The sequence below is a fragment of the Diplotaxodon limnothrissa genome, linkage group LG11, assembly GCF_057381915.1.
Source record: "Diplotaxodon limnothrissa isolate DT_005_m linkage group LG11, D_limnothrissa_male_GT1.1, whole genome shotgun sequence".
NCBI lineage: Eukaryota > Metazoa > Chordata > Actinopteri > Cichliformes > Cichlidae > Diplotaxodon > Diplotaxodon limnothrissa.
Window position 1 is genome coordinate 14,516,508 of NC_140606.1, and position 16,974 is coordinate 14,533,481.

At 38.7% G+C, this 16,974-nt stretch overlaps 1 protein-coding gene across 3 annotated transcripts in view; it reads left to right on the forward strand.

The window, feature by feature from the left end:
• Nucleotides 1-14,635: 14,635 nt before the first annotated feature.
• The window catches only part of ulk4 (unc-51 like kinase 4), a 99,205-nt gene continuing 96,866 nt past the window's right edge, over nt 14,636-16,974 (forward strand). For all 3 annotated transcript variants that reach the window (XM_085365168.1, XM_085365167.1, XM_085365169.1), the window contains exons 1-7: nt 14,636-14,773; nt 15,100-15,199; nt 15,491-15,630; nt 15,724-15,886; nt 16,258-16,359; nt 16,455-16,538; nt 16,709-16,784. In XM_085365168.1, coding sequence (XP_085221294.1) covers nt 14,636-14,773; nt 15,100-15,199; nt 15,491-15,630; nt 15,724-15,886; nt 16,258-16,359; nt 16,455-16,538; nt 16,709-16,784 — 803 coding nt within the window. The remainder of the gene's footprint in view (nt 14,774-15,099; nt 15,200-15,490; nt 15,631-15,723; nt 15,887-16,257; nt 16,360-16,454; nt 16,539-16,708; nt 16,785-16,974) is intronic.

Sequence of the window (16,974 nt, forward strand, 5' to 3'; positions counted from 1 at the left end):
CCAGACTCCTGTGATCGTGCAGAGACAATGTCTGAAAGACAGGACAAAGAATTACATTTAGCAACGCTTATGTTAAAATCGCAGCGTTTAAAAAGCAAAATCATGTAAAACAAAGCACAACATCTCACCAGCTCAAGTTAAAACTGTGTGTTTTTAAATATTATTTAGTTTGCCCTGTGAAAACACATTTAGATCCTCTCTTTTTCTCAATCACACAAGGGCAAGCTGTAGTATTTATGGACATGGTATCACACTTCTCTGCACGATGGATGATTGGCTAAGAAGCAGTGCACATGCTCGAGTGTAGACAGTGTCATAGACATGACTTTAACCTGTCTTATCAGCTGGTCAGGTATACCGCTATGACCTAATGTAAACCAGTTAAATTGGCATGTAACTAAAATTATGCCCGAGGAGGTTATAATTAGGTTTTTATTTTTACTTTAACAGGTTGTGACTCGTGGGTAGATAAATAAATACATGGATTAAATTAAATACTAGAAAACCCTCTCAGTATACTGTCAACGCCATCCAGAGCATCACCTCAAAAAAATGCTTCTAAATCACATACTCCAGTATAAGGAAAACCAATGTGCCAATGTGACGCAGTGGATAACTACCATTAAGTCACTGTTTAATTAAACTACAACAATTCAGCCACAGCATCTATGATAAAAGGAAACCTGGGAAACAAGCTAAAAGGCAGACACAAGTCACATCACTCTCCAGGCTGCCAAAGCAAGAGGAACTCATCTACGTTTCTCTTTAAGCCATTCAAACACACTCACTCCTGATCATCATTAACTAAAAAAAACAAAAAAAAACATGGAGGTGTGGTTTTAAAACTCCCTTTCCCTCCCCTGTATTTCCCCACACTCCTCCTTCTCTTTCTCACCATCTGTCTTTTTTTCCACCAAGGCCTCCTCTCAGAAGTACTGAGTAAGATCTCATTGTGGGAAGCAGAATTTAGGTCACAGAGTTTCCATTATTTAAGGGCAAATGTACATCATAAAAGGCCTAAATATTGTTGCTAATGACAACAGTCTCTGCAAAACATACACCAAGCCACAGTTTGTACTGCAAGTCAAAACCTAAATGTTTTAATTAATGTTTGAATTTTAAAAAAAGTCTTAATTTAGTTATCACAACTTCTAAAGAAATTAAAATTGTTGTAAATCAATGCAAACACTGCGTCATGCATCTTTATTATTAGCAGCTGATGCTAATACCAGGTGATGCCAATATTGATATTTTTATTATCTTTGTTTTGCTTTTGATGCCATTTATTCCTCTTTTTTTCGGTTTTATGTCCTGGACCAATACTTAAATGGCACTTTTCTGTTCTTATTAATCACTCAAAACCTTTTTTTTTTTACGTTTTTTTCCCCCTTTTAATGCCTCGTCACACTGTCCTAGAACCACTAACCAGATCAACACTGATGCGGCACAAAAAATAAACGCCTGTCATTCTATAAATGTCATTCTATTTGCCGATATCAGTCAACAAAAGCAGAAAAACAAAGCAACGCTGTTATTAAATAGTTTCATTCAAGTGTTTTCCTTTTGAGATAATTGAACTGTGTCACATTTAGCAACCTGAATGAAGGATGTGTCATTGCTATACAAGTGTAATGCTGACCGAGCACTACTGTACTTTGAAGTTAAGTTTCAGTAATAACTAGGTCAGCAACACAAGGATCAACTATGTTATGGCCACAAAATTCCACATGGTGGGAACAACATATCATCGTGCTGTGGAGCCAGGGCTCAAGGACAAGGTGTAGTTTCCACCAACTTCATCGTTTTCATTATGTCACAGGTTTTGCAACAATGATACAGTAAGGTCAAGAAGTTTTTGGACGACATCGCTTTCGTATTTTTGTGTCTTTACATCCCCTCATAGGATCTTAAATCAATCAAACAAACATAAAATTGAAAGGCAGATTTTCAGCTTTAATTCAAGGGGTTTAAGAAATGATTGCATTAACTGTTTCAGAGTGACAGTCATTTTTATATGTAGTCCCCCATTTTCAGATGCTTAAAAGTAAATGGACAAACTAATATGGGTGGATAACAAGGGTGTTGACATGTTAGAATATTTTAAGCATGTTCTCTAGTTGTAGTAGACAGTGGTTTAAGGAGGTACAAAAAACTACAAATACCTGGACAGGATTGATAATGCATAATATTATATATAATAATATAATAGCCATAACAATGCTGTCATTAAAACCTGTCCTAAGTCGGAGTCAGTCTGCCATCGTCTGTGATTGAATGGGATCAAGTTGGGAGTAGGGCTGGGCCATATCATACCGTTCACGGTAATACCGGTATAATTTTGGGCAACGATAGAAAAATGAAATATCGCGATAGAATATGGGTAAGACGCGCATGCGCAGTGCCTTTGTTTTCATACGCACACGTCGGAAAAAGCATGGCGGCGAAAGCAAATCGTTGAATGAAACGCAACTTCAGTGGTGTGGAACTGGTTTAGCTTTCGTCCGTCAGATACACAACAAAGCACTAGTTTTGGTAGCGCATGCTAGCGGGCCGTCGTTATTACCGTGTTTTTTGGAAAATATGGCACACTAAAAATCAATCCTTTGATTTTTCTGAAAATCGACAGTGCCCCTTATAATCCCGTGTGCCTTATGTATGAACTCTGGTTGTGTTTACTGACCTCGAAACGAGAAAAAAAAAAAAAGAAAAAAAGAAAAAAAAGAAACGATTTTATGTGGTACACGGCGCTCGAAAATCTGTCAAATGTTTCAGTACGACTTTGCTAAGCCACGAACCTGGACTGCTTGATGGATTATCGGAGCATTACTACTATCGTAGTCAGGAGCCTGGCGGAGTGATACGTACTGTGCTTCAACATAATATTACCGTATTGTGTGTGTATGACCTCTTTTTAAGTTTTGTGGATATTATACATGGTTATGCTGAGGATATGTCGGCCAATTTCCACTGGAAATGCCTTTTGGTTAAACTGTGTTGAGAATAGATTCCTTAACATACATCAGAGTTAAAGAGAATATAGTTTGTGATTGCTTGCAACATTATAATATTGCGGTTAATGGGTGTAAGAATACAAAATAGAAAATAGGCTTGGAATGGGAACAAAGAACTGAGGTACAGGGCAGGAGAACAATCAACCCCCACCCCCAGGACAGTAGCAAGAGTTACTGAGGGTGAGGAGCAGACAAAGGGCAAACGGGCACTACCATAAAAGGAGATGGGGGTCAGGGTGTCAGCACCCTTGGCCACTGTACTAGTGTATTTCCATTTGTGGGGATGTTTACTGTAGGGGGGGAGGAGACCAGAGGTTATAACTGTAACTGTTGTGTGGAGTTCTAGAGATCAGCCTTTAGCATAGAACTGCAGTGTGCTGATCTCCAGATGCATCTGTAAGAATAATTGGTAATAAAAGGATTGTGCAAAACATGGAAACATCTCAGCGTGATCTCTACCAGGACCAAAAGAATCGCAGAGACCGGCGTTGTCTCAACAATTGTCAGCAAGGAATTTGAATTTGCACTGTTACATTTTTATATAACTTTAATTCACATAAAACACCTGCTTGTTTAAGTGAAAATACATTGATGTTTTGGGGTTTTTTTTGCACTAATAAAGTTGTGGAGTTGTAAAGTATTTTGTCTAGTGTCAGTTATATCGTCAGTTATATCGTTATTGCAAATTTTCAAATGTATATCGTGATAAATATTTTTGGTCATATCGCCCTGCTCTAGTTGGGAGTTACATGCAATTGGTTTCTCATAACTCACCAATTAATTGTGATAAATAGTCAGGACTACATAGACAGAAATTCACATTTAATATTTACGTTTGTGCTCAGCAATTCCTGTTCCATATGAAAATAACCAGCTGGCAGTCAGTTGAGTCGAGTCCACTGAAGGTGTTGAGACTGATTCAGACTGCTGCAAACATGTTTATGGCAACATTATAAATGGGAATGTTTTAAATTAGATTAAATTATTTGCAAACCTTTGAGAATCTCTGAGAGTAATTGCAGTCTCTCCTAGTCAGTCTGTTTGCAGAAAGGTGCCTCCTATCAGGTGACCTGTGCAATCACCAGGCAGGTTGTTTTATTAATTAATTTATTTATTTATTTTAGTATATCCAAGGTGGTTGCTGTCCTACCTTTACTCGTGTGACTAAACCATTAGCTTACTTCGAATTAGCAGGTATCTTTGTCAAGCTGAGTGTGTCCAGTTTTGGATTGTTTTTCAGTTGAGGTCATTTAATAAGTTTGCTCAACTAACATTATCTCAGGATGGTAGTGCATGAGAGAGGCCATTTTATTACTGGTATTTTAATTTCTTTAATAAAATACTGATATTTGGTGTCCCAGTATGGATGCAATATCACATTGCAAAACAGCATGACTTCACACTGTGTTGACTTTTTCCCCTCCTATCCTTCTCTTCCATTGTGTTTTAGTGTGACTGAGCTGGTCAGTGTATTCATTGCTTTTAAGAGGCAAAAGTACAAGAATTGTTCCACTGTATCACATATAAGATGACTGCGATAAATACATGCAAACACACATCTTCATCACTGATTGTATTTGGTTAATAACAGTAAGTGTAAAGGTGGGTTTACTATGAGATTACAGATGTGTTAAGTGGACATTTTAAATCATTTACATCAGCTGTCTGGAAGGCTTTACGTGTGGATCCCTAGGACTTGAGTTAGCAAGTCTTTAGATAAAACTTGCGACACCCCAAAAAGATTTTGTAATCTTACGCAGAGATAAGAACTATTCAATCTTAGCCCTGACAGTCTGGAAAAAGACAAACAGCTGATTTGTCAGTGCAGTCTGTTAATCAGTTACTATTGACTGGGCTTGAAAATGCAACAACATGGACATTACAACACAGACCACAAATATTCAACAGCTGCTTTAAGAAACCAGAGCTGCACCACCCAAACCTTTTAGTAATGCTAAAAACGTCTTCCTTCAAGACTGAGTCAAGGCCAGCTCAGTGGCCTAACCCTTCCTTTGTTCCAACTTAACCTTAACAACTCTTAGATAATAGGCAACAACAGAAAAACCACGTATACCACACGCCAAGAGAACAACAGAAATGTGTCGATTCGAGTGAATCCCGATAGCATTACACTTCACATACTTTTAATGCATGGGAACTCACAGGAGACACCAAAATATGTTTATTGTTTTCTGACACATGTGGTGTAACCTCACAGTGTTCCAAGGTGAGTAAGCTCTTTCCTGACATCCAACTGAGGACAAGCCGCCTTTAATGTTCGACTACTTGGAAAAGAATAGCAGTGCTTTAATCCAACGCTGACTGACAACAACTGATTCTTACTACATTCAAATGCGCGCACACACGCACACACACACACACACACACACACGCACACACACACACACAAAAAATTCTAACCTACCACCTTTTGATCGAGACAACTGTGAATCAAAATAAGCTACGCTGAACAACCAAGTTGGCGAAACAAGACATCCAACTGCGCTATTTGCTAAATATCAGCTACCTGACGGAGATTTAATACCGCAGTTTTCAAGTACTATGAGAGTTAGAATTGGGATACACAACACAACCTATTAGCCATACCATTAGCATGTCTGCTGTTAAGCACACCACAGTCAATACATCAATTCACAATACATGCTTTTTGCAGCACTTTTTAGCAGCTGAGTGTTCACTTTTGTCCTAGCTAGAGGGGATTTCCTTACTTTTAGCAGCAGACCACGTAAAGCACTTAGACTTGGAGCTGTGCAGTTTTCAGTGTTTTGCTATGTGCAGCATGTGTGTGTTCTGGATAATGGAATATACAAAGATATCCTGACAGACATTTGGTGGTCATCAGTCTAGTAGCAGGAGAGAGTGCAAAACAAGCTGTGATCATGAATTAGAGCGTAAACGCAGGAAACGTTGTGTCCACCATAAACTACTTCCTATCAGTGTTTTTTGACTCAAGGGACCAATTGAGCTGAACTTAAATCAGCTCTAAGACATATTTCAAAACCTCTTTTTTGGCTATGCTCACAAACATGTAAGAGCCTCAGTAGCAAATGGGTGAGGTGTCCTGAACCAGACATAAATGTGTAAAAACTGGTACCATAACGTCTCTCAGGACTGCAGGCCGACATGTTAAATCCCTGAATAAATAATAATGACATGAAGGTGACAGAAATCAGGCAGCCATTGGTTTTGACTAAAAACTAAAACGCCCACATAATCGTGTTATTACACAACAAATGCACAAAGGGATCAAGCACTGTTGAATACAAAGGGTAATGCTAATTCTTAAGCCGTGTTTAACTGGTCAGAAGCTTACCTAACAGGTTCAGTCAAGTCTCAGATGCGTCTTTAATTCCCTCTTGCTTACCCCTTACTCTTTTTCCTGCAAATGAGATTATGTGAAACCTTTCATTTTTCCCCAGCATCATCTTCTCTAGGTTTCAGATATCAGCAATATCAAATATTGGGCACAAACAAAAATGTCCACCCATTTTCACACCTTGGCTCAGGGGCTTAGAGGATTTCAGGGGGTCCTTTTGTCCATCTTTGGGGGGTCACTCCCACTGGGTTTAAATCTGGGACTCTCCACCATTTGACCTTAGAACTGAAGAAGCTTTTCGGATGAGAGGTGAAACGTCTTCAAGCAACTTAAAGAAGTCCAGACGCTTTTCTTTGCAAGCTCCTTTGACTACGATGACCTGGATGACTGAGAACCTTCACAGACAACTAACCCTGTGAACACACTGCTTTTGTAGAGATTTAGTAGTTTGATGGTAAAATATGACTGCTTATATCTTACAAATGTATGAAAAAGGAGAACTAGAGAATCTTACACCCCAGTGGCTTTTCAGACCACACCCATCTTCAAACTCTGCCTGATCTCTAGGACACACCTGTGAAGTTTCATGGCTGTAACTTACACTGTTGCAATCACTCACACTCCATGGTGTGACAGACATATAAATGCCTGCCAGAGAGTACTCAAAACTGTCTTTTCTGTGCTCTAAATGCAGTATCTTTAGTACCCACACACTGTTACAGTTGGTGTTTTTTGAAACACAGCAGCTCCAGGCAGGATCTCATTTGACTAACAAATGAAATCACCTTTGTAGATGCAGGGACTTTGATTTAGCATTCTGCCTGCTCGGTTCAGTTTTATATTATTATGAGTACTGAATTTACAGAACCCTGTCCTACAGAGGTGGTCGTATCACTACAGCATTTTTAAGTCCCCATGCTTCACTGGTACGATTTGTTAACTATGAACAGATCAAGACTTGCATAAAACGAACACAAATAAAGGAGAGAATCTCTTCTGGCCTTTCATCTCTCTTCACTGTATCCTTCTCTGACGTACTTCCTACAATGCGAGCGCCTTTCAGTGACACATAGCAACCAGTCCTTTGTGTTCCTACAGACTCAAATCATGTTGTCAGATAACAGAGATCTGATACCATTACTCATATGGACTCACACAGTCTCAATTCAACCGTCTTCACAGGGAGGAAAGAGGAAGAGGAAGACAAAGAGAGAAGTTGAGGAAAAATGTCACATGACTGGCTGAAGAGGGTTAAGACAGCTTTTTCAAAAACCTTTCCCTTCACTTATCAGAGTTGAATACCTCCTGGTTGTAGTGCTGACAGGAAAGGAAGGGATGCTGCTTTGCAAGAGCAAACAAGAAAAAGGAGTTGACAGATTCTCATAAAGATGACGATACAGCCACATTTAAAAATAAGCATCAATGGAGAGAAGCTCTTCCATCCCAGCCATCGGCTGGAAAGACGAGACCACATCCAGAGAAAGAATGAGAAGGAGAACATGGTGGAAGAAGGATTAGTTCTTATTCCATCTCTTAAAGTGATTTATCATTGTTATTATTCTATAGACAAGAGAAAGACAGTGTTATAGCAACAAAACCATGGCCAAGAATGTCATGCATACAGTTAAGCTGTTTACAGTAGGTGACTCACATTGGGATAGCCCACAGTTGGAATGGAAAACAGATCTTTCAAAAAAGAAAAAAGAAAAGAAAGCCATCCATGTCGACACTTTGTACTGATTGCACTGTACTGTAAATCCCTCCCACGGCCAATCTGACAGTCTGAAGTGATTCTGCAAACTGTGACAGCAAACCAGAGCAGAGTACACAAGGCCTGGTATTTGCACACTTTGTAGTATTTGTAAAACAAGAAGAACTTCTTAGCGCAAAGAGCACTGTGGGGAGTATCTAATCCAGCAATCCTTTATCTTCTTTGACCAATAAAAACAAACTATTCGTTTTTTGGGTTGGAGTCTGATACACACTTCAGCCCGATTCACAATAACCACCAGCACATATGCTTTGCAGAGACAGCTCAGCGAACTGTAACCCACTAAAAATAACTCTCTTCCTGTTTGCCATTAAAGGGTACCCTATTATGCTTTAGGCTTTCTGCTATCATATTTATACTCAGGCTTTTTTTCTACTCTAGGTTCTGTATGGTGTGTCAAAGTGAGCTGATATCCTCATTATGACCATCTCAGATACAGAGCTTGGGCTCTGAGGAAAAACACAACCACACCCAATCACTGTGCATAACTTTTGCTTGCCGGGGCTAGCCAATCAGGAAAAAAGTTAACCTAAAGAGATAGTAGCGAGCTAAAGCTGTATGTTTCAGACACTAAATGAATTAAATAAGATTAAGGATTATTTTAAACTGAATCATTCAAAGAATAAAAATACTGAGGTAGAAATTAGCATAATAATTCACATTAAATAGGCTTTTTTTATCCATAGTTTGTGTGCTTTTAACAGCAAATGTCACTATCAAGTAAAGTAGTCAGATATCACCTGTGATGTGAATCGCTGTTTGTTTTTTAGACAACAGTATTAAACAGCAACACAGATCCTACAGGATGTGCTCGTCCTGCTTTTTTTTGTTATTGTTGCACACTGTACGATATGAAATAGCCCACCAGCTGAAGGCTTTCAGTACATCAGCTTCATTTGTGCCAATACAGATAAGCTGAAGTTCACTTCAGCTGAACCTGCTGGGTGAGACATGATTTGGATTTAACATTTTTTCCCTTTCTCCTGCTCTTCTGTTTTATCTCACAGAATCAACGCAAGACAAAAAATGAAGGTCTCGAGGACAGAGTTAAGGTTGATGTGGCTCCTCTATTTTATATATTTATAGTTTTTTTTTTTAAAGTTTATATATTTTTTAGAATGGGATAAACTTTACTCGGCACCAAAGTTATTCTTGTGACAGTGCCAGTGTTCAGGCAAACAAAGGCCAATGCCAAAGGCAAACAAGTGATAAAAATCACAATGACAAAGAAGAAAAGTGCCCATTTTTGTTTGTTTATTTAAAATCTGGAAATACTGTTACTATATTTATTTTTTAATAATATTATAATATTTATAATTTAAAACAAACACCAGACCATATTTTCATGAAGTACAATCCCAGTGAAGTAAGAGATGTTTGAAGGTCCTTAACACTCAGAGTCTCATTCATAAAAGCAACCTTTGACTTATTCTGGATTTTTCAGAGCATTTGTAACCAGTGTTACATCAACATGGAGGTCTGGGTGCTGACTGATTATGAGTTGGAGAAATATTTCTTATCCAAAATAAATCAATGTACATTTTGCAGTCCTTAAGAAAGAGGCTCATTCTGGCTTATTGAGGGGCTTGGCTATTACTACTAACAGCTCTTTGAGAAAAAAAACAACAACCAGAGACACACCTCAGTCAATCTGTCAGTAACGCCGTGTGAACTTCCTTGGCAGACACAGCGTTAACAGTGTGTTCTGCTGTGTGTCTGAGCAGTGAGACAGTACGCAGACCATCCACAGATCATGTGCTGTTAGTTGGCAAACTAAGTGGAACCTTAATTTAGCTTCCTAGGAACGACAAAGAAACGTTGCGCCTGAAAACTATCACTTCATAACAATAAGTGTGTTTGTATAGCACTTTTCAAGACACAGAGTTACGTAGCACGTCACAGTTTGGATAAAATGCACACTTTAAAGTATACATGTTCAAATACAGACATACAGACACGTAATCAGCCATGTGGTCAGGCATGCATTCCAACATGCATATTTCCATACATACAAAGAGCTGTAAACGACATCCCAAAATAAAGAGGAAAAGATTAAGAGAAAGCTAACCAATAAAAATTTGTTTTCAGCTGTTGTTTAAAACTAATAATGGAATCGGCTGACCTGATAGGCTGAGGAAGGCTGTTCCCCAGTTTGGGTGCCACAACCTCAAAGCATGAGCGCCTCTCATTTTAAAAGTAGAGCGAGGAATAGTTAGGAGACTGTGGTTAGAGGATCAGAGACACCGGCTGCAGTGATAAAGTTTAAAAGGCTCTGCTATATAAGCAGGGACCTGTCCATGTGGAGCCTTATATGCTAACAGGAAAGATACCTAGCTTCACTGGAAGTCAGTGAAGGGATACTTACTATGTGTGAACAACTTGGTATAGCAGCCTACTCAAACATGGTATATATGATGCAAGAAGCCTCTAGAGAGTATATAAATGGAGCAAGAGTTTAGTGTACTATGGATTGAATTTACAGTACTGTGTTGCTGTGACTTCTCTGGTGGGCTCTTCCCTAATTGAGTGTATTGGCAGAGTGCCCCTTTTTCTGACTGGATTTTGAAGCTCAATTTGATACATTTTCTGCCAATTTGTTCCCAAAAAACTTTATATAGGGGTTTTATTCACAGAGGCAACGATCCAACTCTCTAAACTGAGAAATGATAATAATAACCTCATGTCACTTGACATTAAGGGCAAAAGTTGAGGTTGTGGTAATCTGTCAGCCCGCTCGTGAAGACCGAGGGACCCTCGGCTGTTTTTAATGAATGAAGACAGGTTTACTGTGATAAGATTAAATCAACCTAAATCTTACCTTAATCTTATTAAAAGTGCCCACCCCAAAGCAGCAGCGACCGGCAAGGACTAGAAACAGTGGCAATACATGAGACAGATGGCTCTCGTGCAAACACGGCTTCATTATTAGGCTGTCGATCTAGCTCAAGGGATTAGTTCGGTTACAAAAACGGTCACTTAAAACAAAATCGTATAAAGGAAATGCAGTGAAACATCGCACCGCATATTAACGCACAGAGGGTTCACGTCGTTTTTTTAGGGTGACAGTTCAGGGGTACCAGTTTGTGGCAACCTGCACCTGCTCCACATGATCGGCAAACTTTCGAACCTGCACACACAGCACCGTGAAACACTTCTTACCGCTTCTGTGGCGCAAATTTCCCCGAAGAGTCCAAATGATTCCGGTTTCTGTTTTGGGGTGGGGGCGAACACCAAAGGACACTTTAGCGGCTCCGTCGGACCCTGCTCACACTGTGGCGGTATAAAATGATCCGTGATGCTGCCGGTCACAGTACCAGCTCAACACGAGTCTGGAAATAAGACAAGCAAACCAGCGACGGGTGTAATCTGAATCAAAACCCCGTGTCTGTTCACAAAACTTGTGCCGCTTTCTTACTTCCTCGGCAAGAGTGAGCGAATGTGTGGCGCTTGAAACAAAGCTGCTGACCGAGCACAGCTGAATACAAGCGGGAAAAACTCACTACATACTTCCGGTCTGTGAGATTTCAAAATAAAATACTTAATGTCAGTATTCGTTGTCAAACTACATGAGGTGAACCTCCATTGACGAAATATCGACTAGAACATGCAGTAAAATCAGTATAAATTTTATAAATGGCTCGTGTGTCGAAGATAAATTAGATCTAAATGAAAATAAATCAAATCTGAATTGAAATTAAATTTATCTGACAAACCATAGATTTATATTACACCGTCCTTCTTCACATTTCAGAGGACATAAAAAACTATAATTAACATAATACAACGGATAGTGAGAAAAATCATTTACCTAGACAATGTCTGATTTTTTTTTCTTCCCCATTTTCATTTTCAGAGTAGGACTTTACTTATTTTCTTGTTTATATTACAGTGTATGGACACATACACATTTTTCATAAATTTAAGTGGCATTGCATAGGAGTTACTATTTCATTCCCAGATGAACAGAATCAACTTTTTGGGATTTACTTACATTGATGATTGAGCATGCGTCAAGACAATCTATTTCATTGAACCAGGAAAGCTGTCATTGTGTATTTACAAAGTTCAAGGGTCAAGGTTCTTTATTTGTCACATGCATAGTTATACAAGTATAACACACAGTGAAATGTAACCTGACACGCTCCTCGACATGTGCAAAAATAGGGGGGGGTAGAGGAAGAACATTATATATATATATAGTATATACATTAGGTGAATGTGCAGTAGTAGCAGCAAGCAGGTGAATTCTGTACATTAATAAGAATAGACAATCTGACTATTTTACAGAATAGACAATATAAACATATTTAAAATTAAAGGAATTTGAAATGTACATTGTGCCTGGGTTTAGAGTGTTTGGAAGAGAGTCCTGTCTCAGTCAATTATAGATGATGTGAGAGGGCGGGTGTGTGTGTTTAGGGCCCGGATGGCTTGGGGATAGAAGCTTCTCTTGAGTCTCTCTGTCCTTGCTCGGATGATGTGGAACCTTCTACCGGATTGCAGAAGTTGGAACAGTTTGTTGCCAGGATGGGACGGGTCCTTCAGTATCTGCGCTGCTCTAGTCCGGCATCTCCTGGTTTAGGTGTCCTGAAGCGGGGGGAGAGCAATCCTGCAGCAGCGTTCTGCTGTACGGATCACTCTCTGGAGAGCTTTTTGGTCCTTAACACAGCTGTTCCCAAACCACGATGTGATGTTCTGTGAAAATGCTCTCCACAGCGCCTGTATAGAAAATCCTGAGGATCTTTGGAGAGACCCTGAACTTCCTCAGTTGACACAGTCGGGTTACACAGCCGGGTTAAGAAATGTAATGACTGTTGTCTTTACTTGAACTTTGCAATAACAAAAAACTATGGTAAATACATTGAAAGCATCACTGGCTTTTATTTTGTTGAATGAAATATGTTCTCCGGAATTCGTCCCTGGCATTTTTATGTAACCTAGCTAGTTGGGAAGTTTTAAATTTATGCAGATTTCCACCGTTCCCTGCTCTTATATGGAGAGAAATTTGCCGCAAAAGACTGACATACTTCTATCCCTAGCTTATTAAGTTATTCGTAAGCCAGCTTCAAACATTTTTTAAAAACAATTTATTTATTCATTCTCATTTCCAGACAGTTTGATTAGAGTGAGGAAACAAAACCGTTTGGTTAGGTTTAGAAAAACATTTCAGTTTCAATAAAGTCAATCACCTTTTACGAAGCCACAATGGAAAACGTCTCACACGTGACCACATTTCACACAGTTTTAACTTAATTCACCAGTGTCCCCGCTGCCCTGTGGGCTGGCAAACACTGTAAGGCCGTTTGTCTGCCAATATCATTTAATTAATGACGTCATTCTACACTCTCACATGGATTGTGTGTATGCCCGCATTTAGACCCCGAAGACCGGAGTATGACCAGAGTTAGAGCTTACCTCCGGAATATTCAGAAGTACTCTGAAAATTATTTTTATAACACAAATTTAAAACTGAGTTTTATAAATTTCTCTGTTATAGTTTATTATAAAACGCCATTACAGCCACTTTAATTTGGATTCCAAGCGCCCGCTGTCTGTTGTGTTCACTCTAGTATCCTAGCAACGTGGGAATATACCATTTGGAGGTGGATCAGGTTAAAACTAATACAGCGTTTTTCACAAAATCACAGTTTTGCTTATATCTTATTTAAACCGAAACATTTTATTAAATATAATTACTTATCTGTATGCACATATAATGACTATGACGAGAAGATACAGCCTTTATTTCATGCCAACATTTTCACTACCCCCCACTCTTCCATTTGGAACAATGCGACCCATCACTCTTCCGCTCACAAACAGCGGGTCGTTGAAGAGGTAGGTTTCAAGCTACTTTAATGTGAAGTGTAAAAAAATAACAAGCTCAGCATTAATCGCAAATGTTTTTTATGAGCCTGTGTATAGGCGTGTGCAGGTCTCTTATAATTACTTTCACTTCAACTGTTAACTTTTTTTGTTCAAAGAGTGCAAACTACCTGAGCTCCTGAACGTACAACAGACCATGAAGCCCCCGAGGTCAACCGTTATTTTAAAGTTTACGTTAATGCCTCATAACATATATGTTTTTTCACACATAAAGGTTAATTATTTATTTTAAGCATAAAATACACACTTTGTTGTCTTGTCTTTCTGGGTGAATGTTAAGAGTTCGTTATGAAAGTGGTTGACTCTAATGAAGCTGCTGTAGTAAAACAGGTGTTCCGCTAATTAAAGGTAATCAGGCGGATTTTTTACAGGTGTGGCTCTCCAACAAATATAGTACCCCACCTTTAAATATATATATGTATTTGGATGTTGTTAAAACAGATTTATGACAAGATTCCCAGAGGTCCCATTTATCAAAACGCGTGCAAGAGCAGATAATATTCCATACGTACTGTACAACTTGCATGGTATAGTTTGAATTACTGTAAGGCTTCTGTTTTTCACTGATGGGAAAAAAAAGTTTGAAGTGAATAGATATAAATTAGGCCTTTTTTTTCTTCTCCACAGCAAATGGAAAACTTCATTCTGTACGAGGAGCTTGGGGCAGGCCACAACTCAGTTGTCTATAAAGGAAGAAGGAAGGGCAATCTCAACTATGTTGCCATCAAATGCACTGACAAAACCAAGAAATCCGAGATTACTAACCATGTAGGACAATGTTTGAACTTAGTAGTACATCTTCTAGTTGTATTAGTTTTATATACCAATAACAGAGTTGTTTTTAACAGTCCAAAGAAGGCTGTGATTAGTATTGATATATCTAACTGTCAATCTATTTTCCGCCTGTTAGGGGATGATCTCCCTTTCTGAGGCCACTGCTCCCAGTACACTAGCATATATACAGTGTGCTTTTCATATTGAATAAGATCATGTGAATGATTAGTGCATGATATTTTTAGGTGGAATTTGGCATTGAGCTTTGCCGTAAAAAGCCTGCTTTATAAAAGTGTTCTGATGATTCACTTTTGTATAAGGTACGCCTCACCCAGGATCTGGATCATCCAAATATAGCCAACTTCTACGAGTGGTATGAGACAAGTAACCACCTGTGGTTGGTGGTGGAGCTTTGTACAGGTCAGTCATTATTCCTGGCAGTTGTTATAAACAGTACCCGAATATCAAAGAATATATTTGATGAGAACCACAACTTATAGCAGCTTAAGGCTTAAATTACTTTAATATTTTAAGTTTTTAATAATAAATGTCCTTTCAGAATGTGTTTTTCCCCATTACTCATATATATTCAGTGTTGGTATAGTCTGTAACCACATTTTTTTTAAGCAGTGCAAGGTGTGTCATTCTTTGTTCTCTTTGTTTTTACCTCATGTGCCAAACTTGCATACAAACATGTGCTGTAAATTTCAGGGGGTTCCATGGAGTCTGTAATTGCCCATGATGGAAGCCTGTCACAAGATGCGGTACGAAGGTTTGGATGGCACTTAGTCAAAGGACTGAAACACATCCATGAGTTAGGAATCATTTTCTCTGACCTGACTCCTGCTAAGGTTTGCACCTGCATTCATCTCTATGTAAGTGTATAACAGCAATGCTACCATCATATATGAATGTTGTAATATTTCTCTTTCTGTTGCTCATAGATCCTACTTGATGGCAGCGGCATTCTGAAGTTTGGTAACTTCTGTCTGTCTAAGGCAGAGGGAGACACGCTGCAGGATTTCCTTACCTTGTTCTCTGCATCTGAGGAGATAGAGGAAGGAGACAGCAATCAGAACACTGACAACTTAAAGAAAAGATTACAAGGTTAGTAATCATGCTGTTTCTGTATGCTATAATTTGTTGACTGTATAAAACCAGCTGATTAGAGATAAGAGAGGCTCTAAAGATATACAGCTGTTAGTAGCTGCTGTTGATCAGATGGAAATGTAAGCAAGGTCTTAATGTTGCATCCAGTGCTCTGGGTGTGCAACCTTAGGAGAGGTATTTCACTTAAGGCAATGACAAAAACAAGTCTTGTGTAGGGAATGTTGTTTTGAAATCTTGGTGAGATTAAAAAATAGCAGCATAAAAACTTTTTAAAAAATTAAAATATGTTAAGACTATACCATATTGTATACTTTATACTATCTGTTTTTTAAACTACTCTGTGTGCATTTATGTATGTATATTTTCAGGTTCTACAGCTTACAGTGCTCCAGAGGTTTTGGAAGGATCAGAAACTAATATGAAGTCTGATCTCTGGTCTCTTGGTTGTATATTATACTACATGTACACCGGTACTGATATGCAAACAGACTCAAACTAATGAAAATACTAATTCTGGCCTGTAATATGTTATACGGTACTGTTCTATATTGTTTTTGTTTCCCAGGTACACCCCCCTTCTTCTCTGACAACTACACTGAATTGAGAGAGATGATCTTGAATAAGGAACCACCACCTCCCAGGCAGACAGGTGACAAACACTTCCTCGCACACCCACATCATTATATACAGACACAGACTCGCACACAAAGATGTCACATTTCATATAGTGTTTGATATTTAGAAAAAAATAGTTTTAACAGATAATTGTTGATTTTATTCTTGTTGTTGTTTGTTTGGTTAATTTTCTTCTTTGTACAGTGGTTTCTGCAGGTTCTCCCTGCCAGGATTTCCAGAGTCTTCTGAAAGGGTTGCTCAACAAAAACCCTGAGAGGAGGTTAAGCTCATACACACACAACAAACACTTACAATTCTGATACAGTTGCTATAGTTTCATCATCTGGATGCTCAAATGCTTCTATAAATCGATGCACATGTTCAGAAGCATTGCTCAGACAGTGGGATTTAATAAATGAGTGATCAGTATGAATGAATGAATACTCAGTGTGCTGAAAACAAAAAATCAC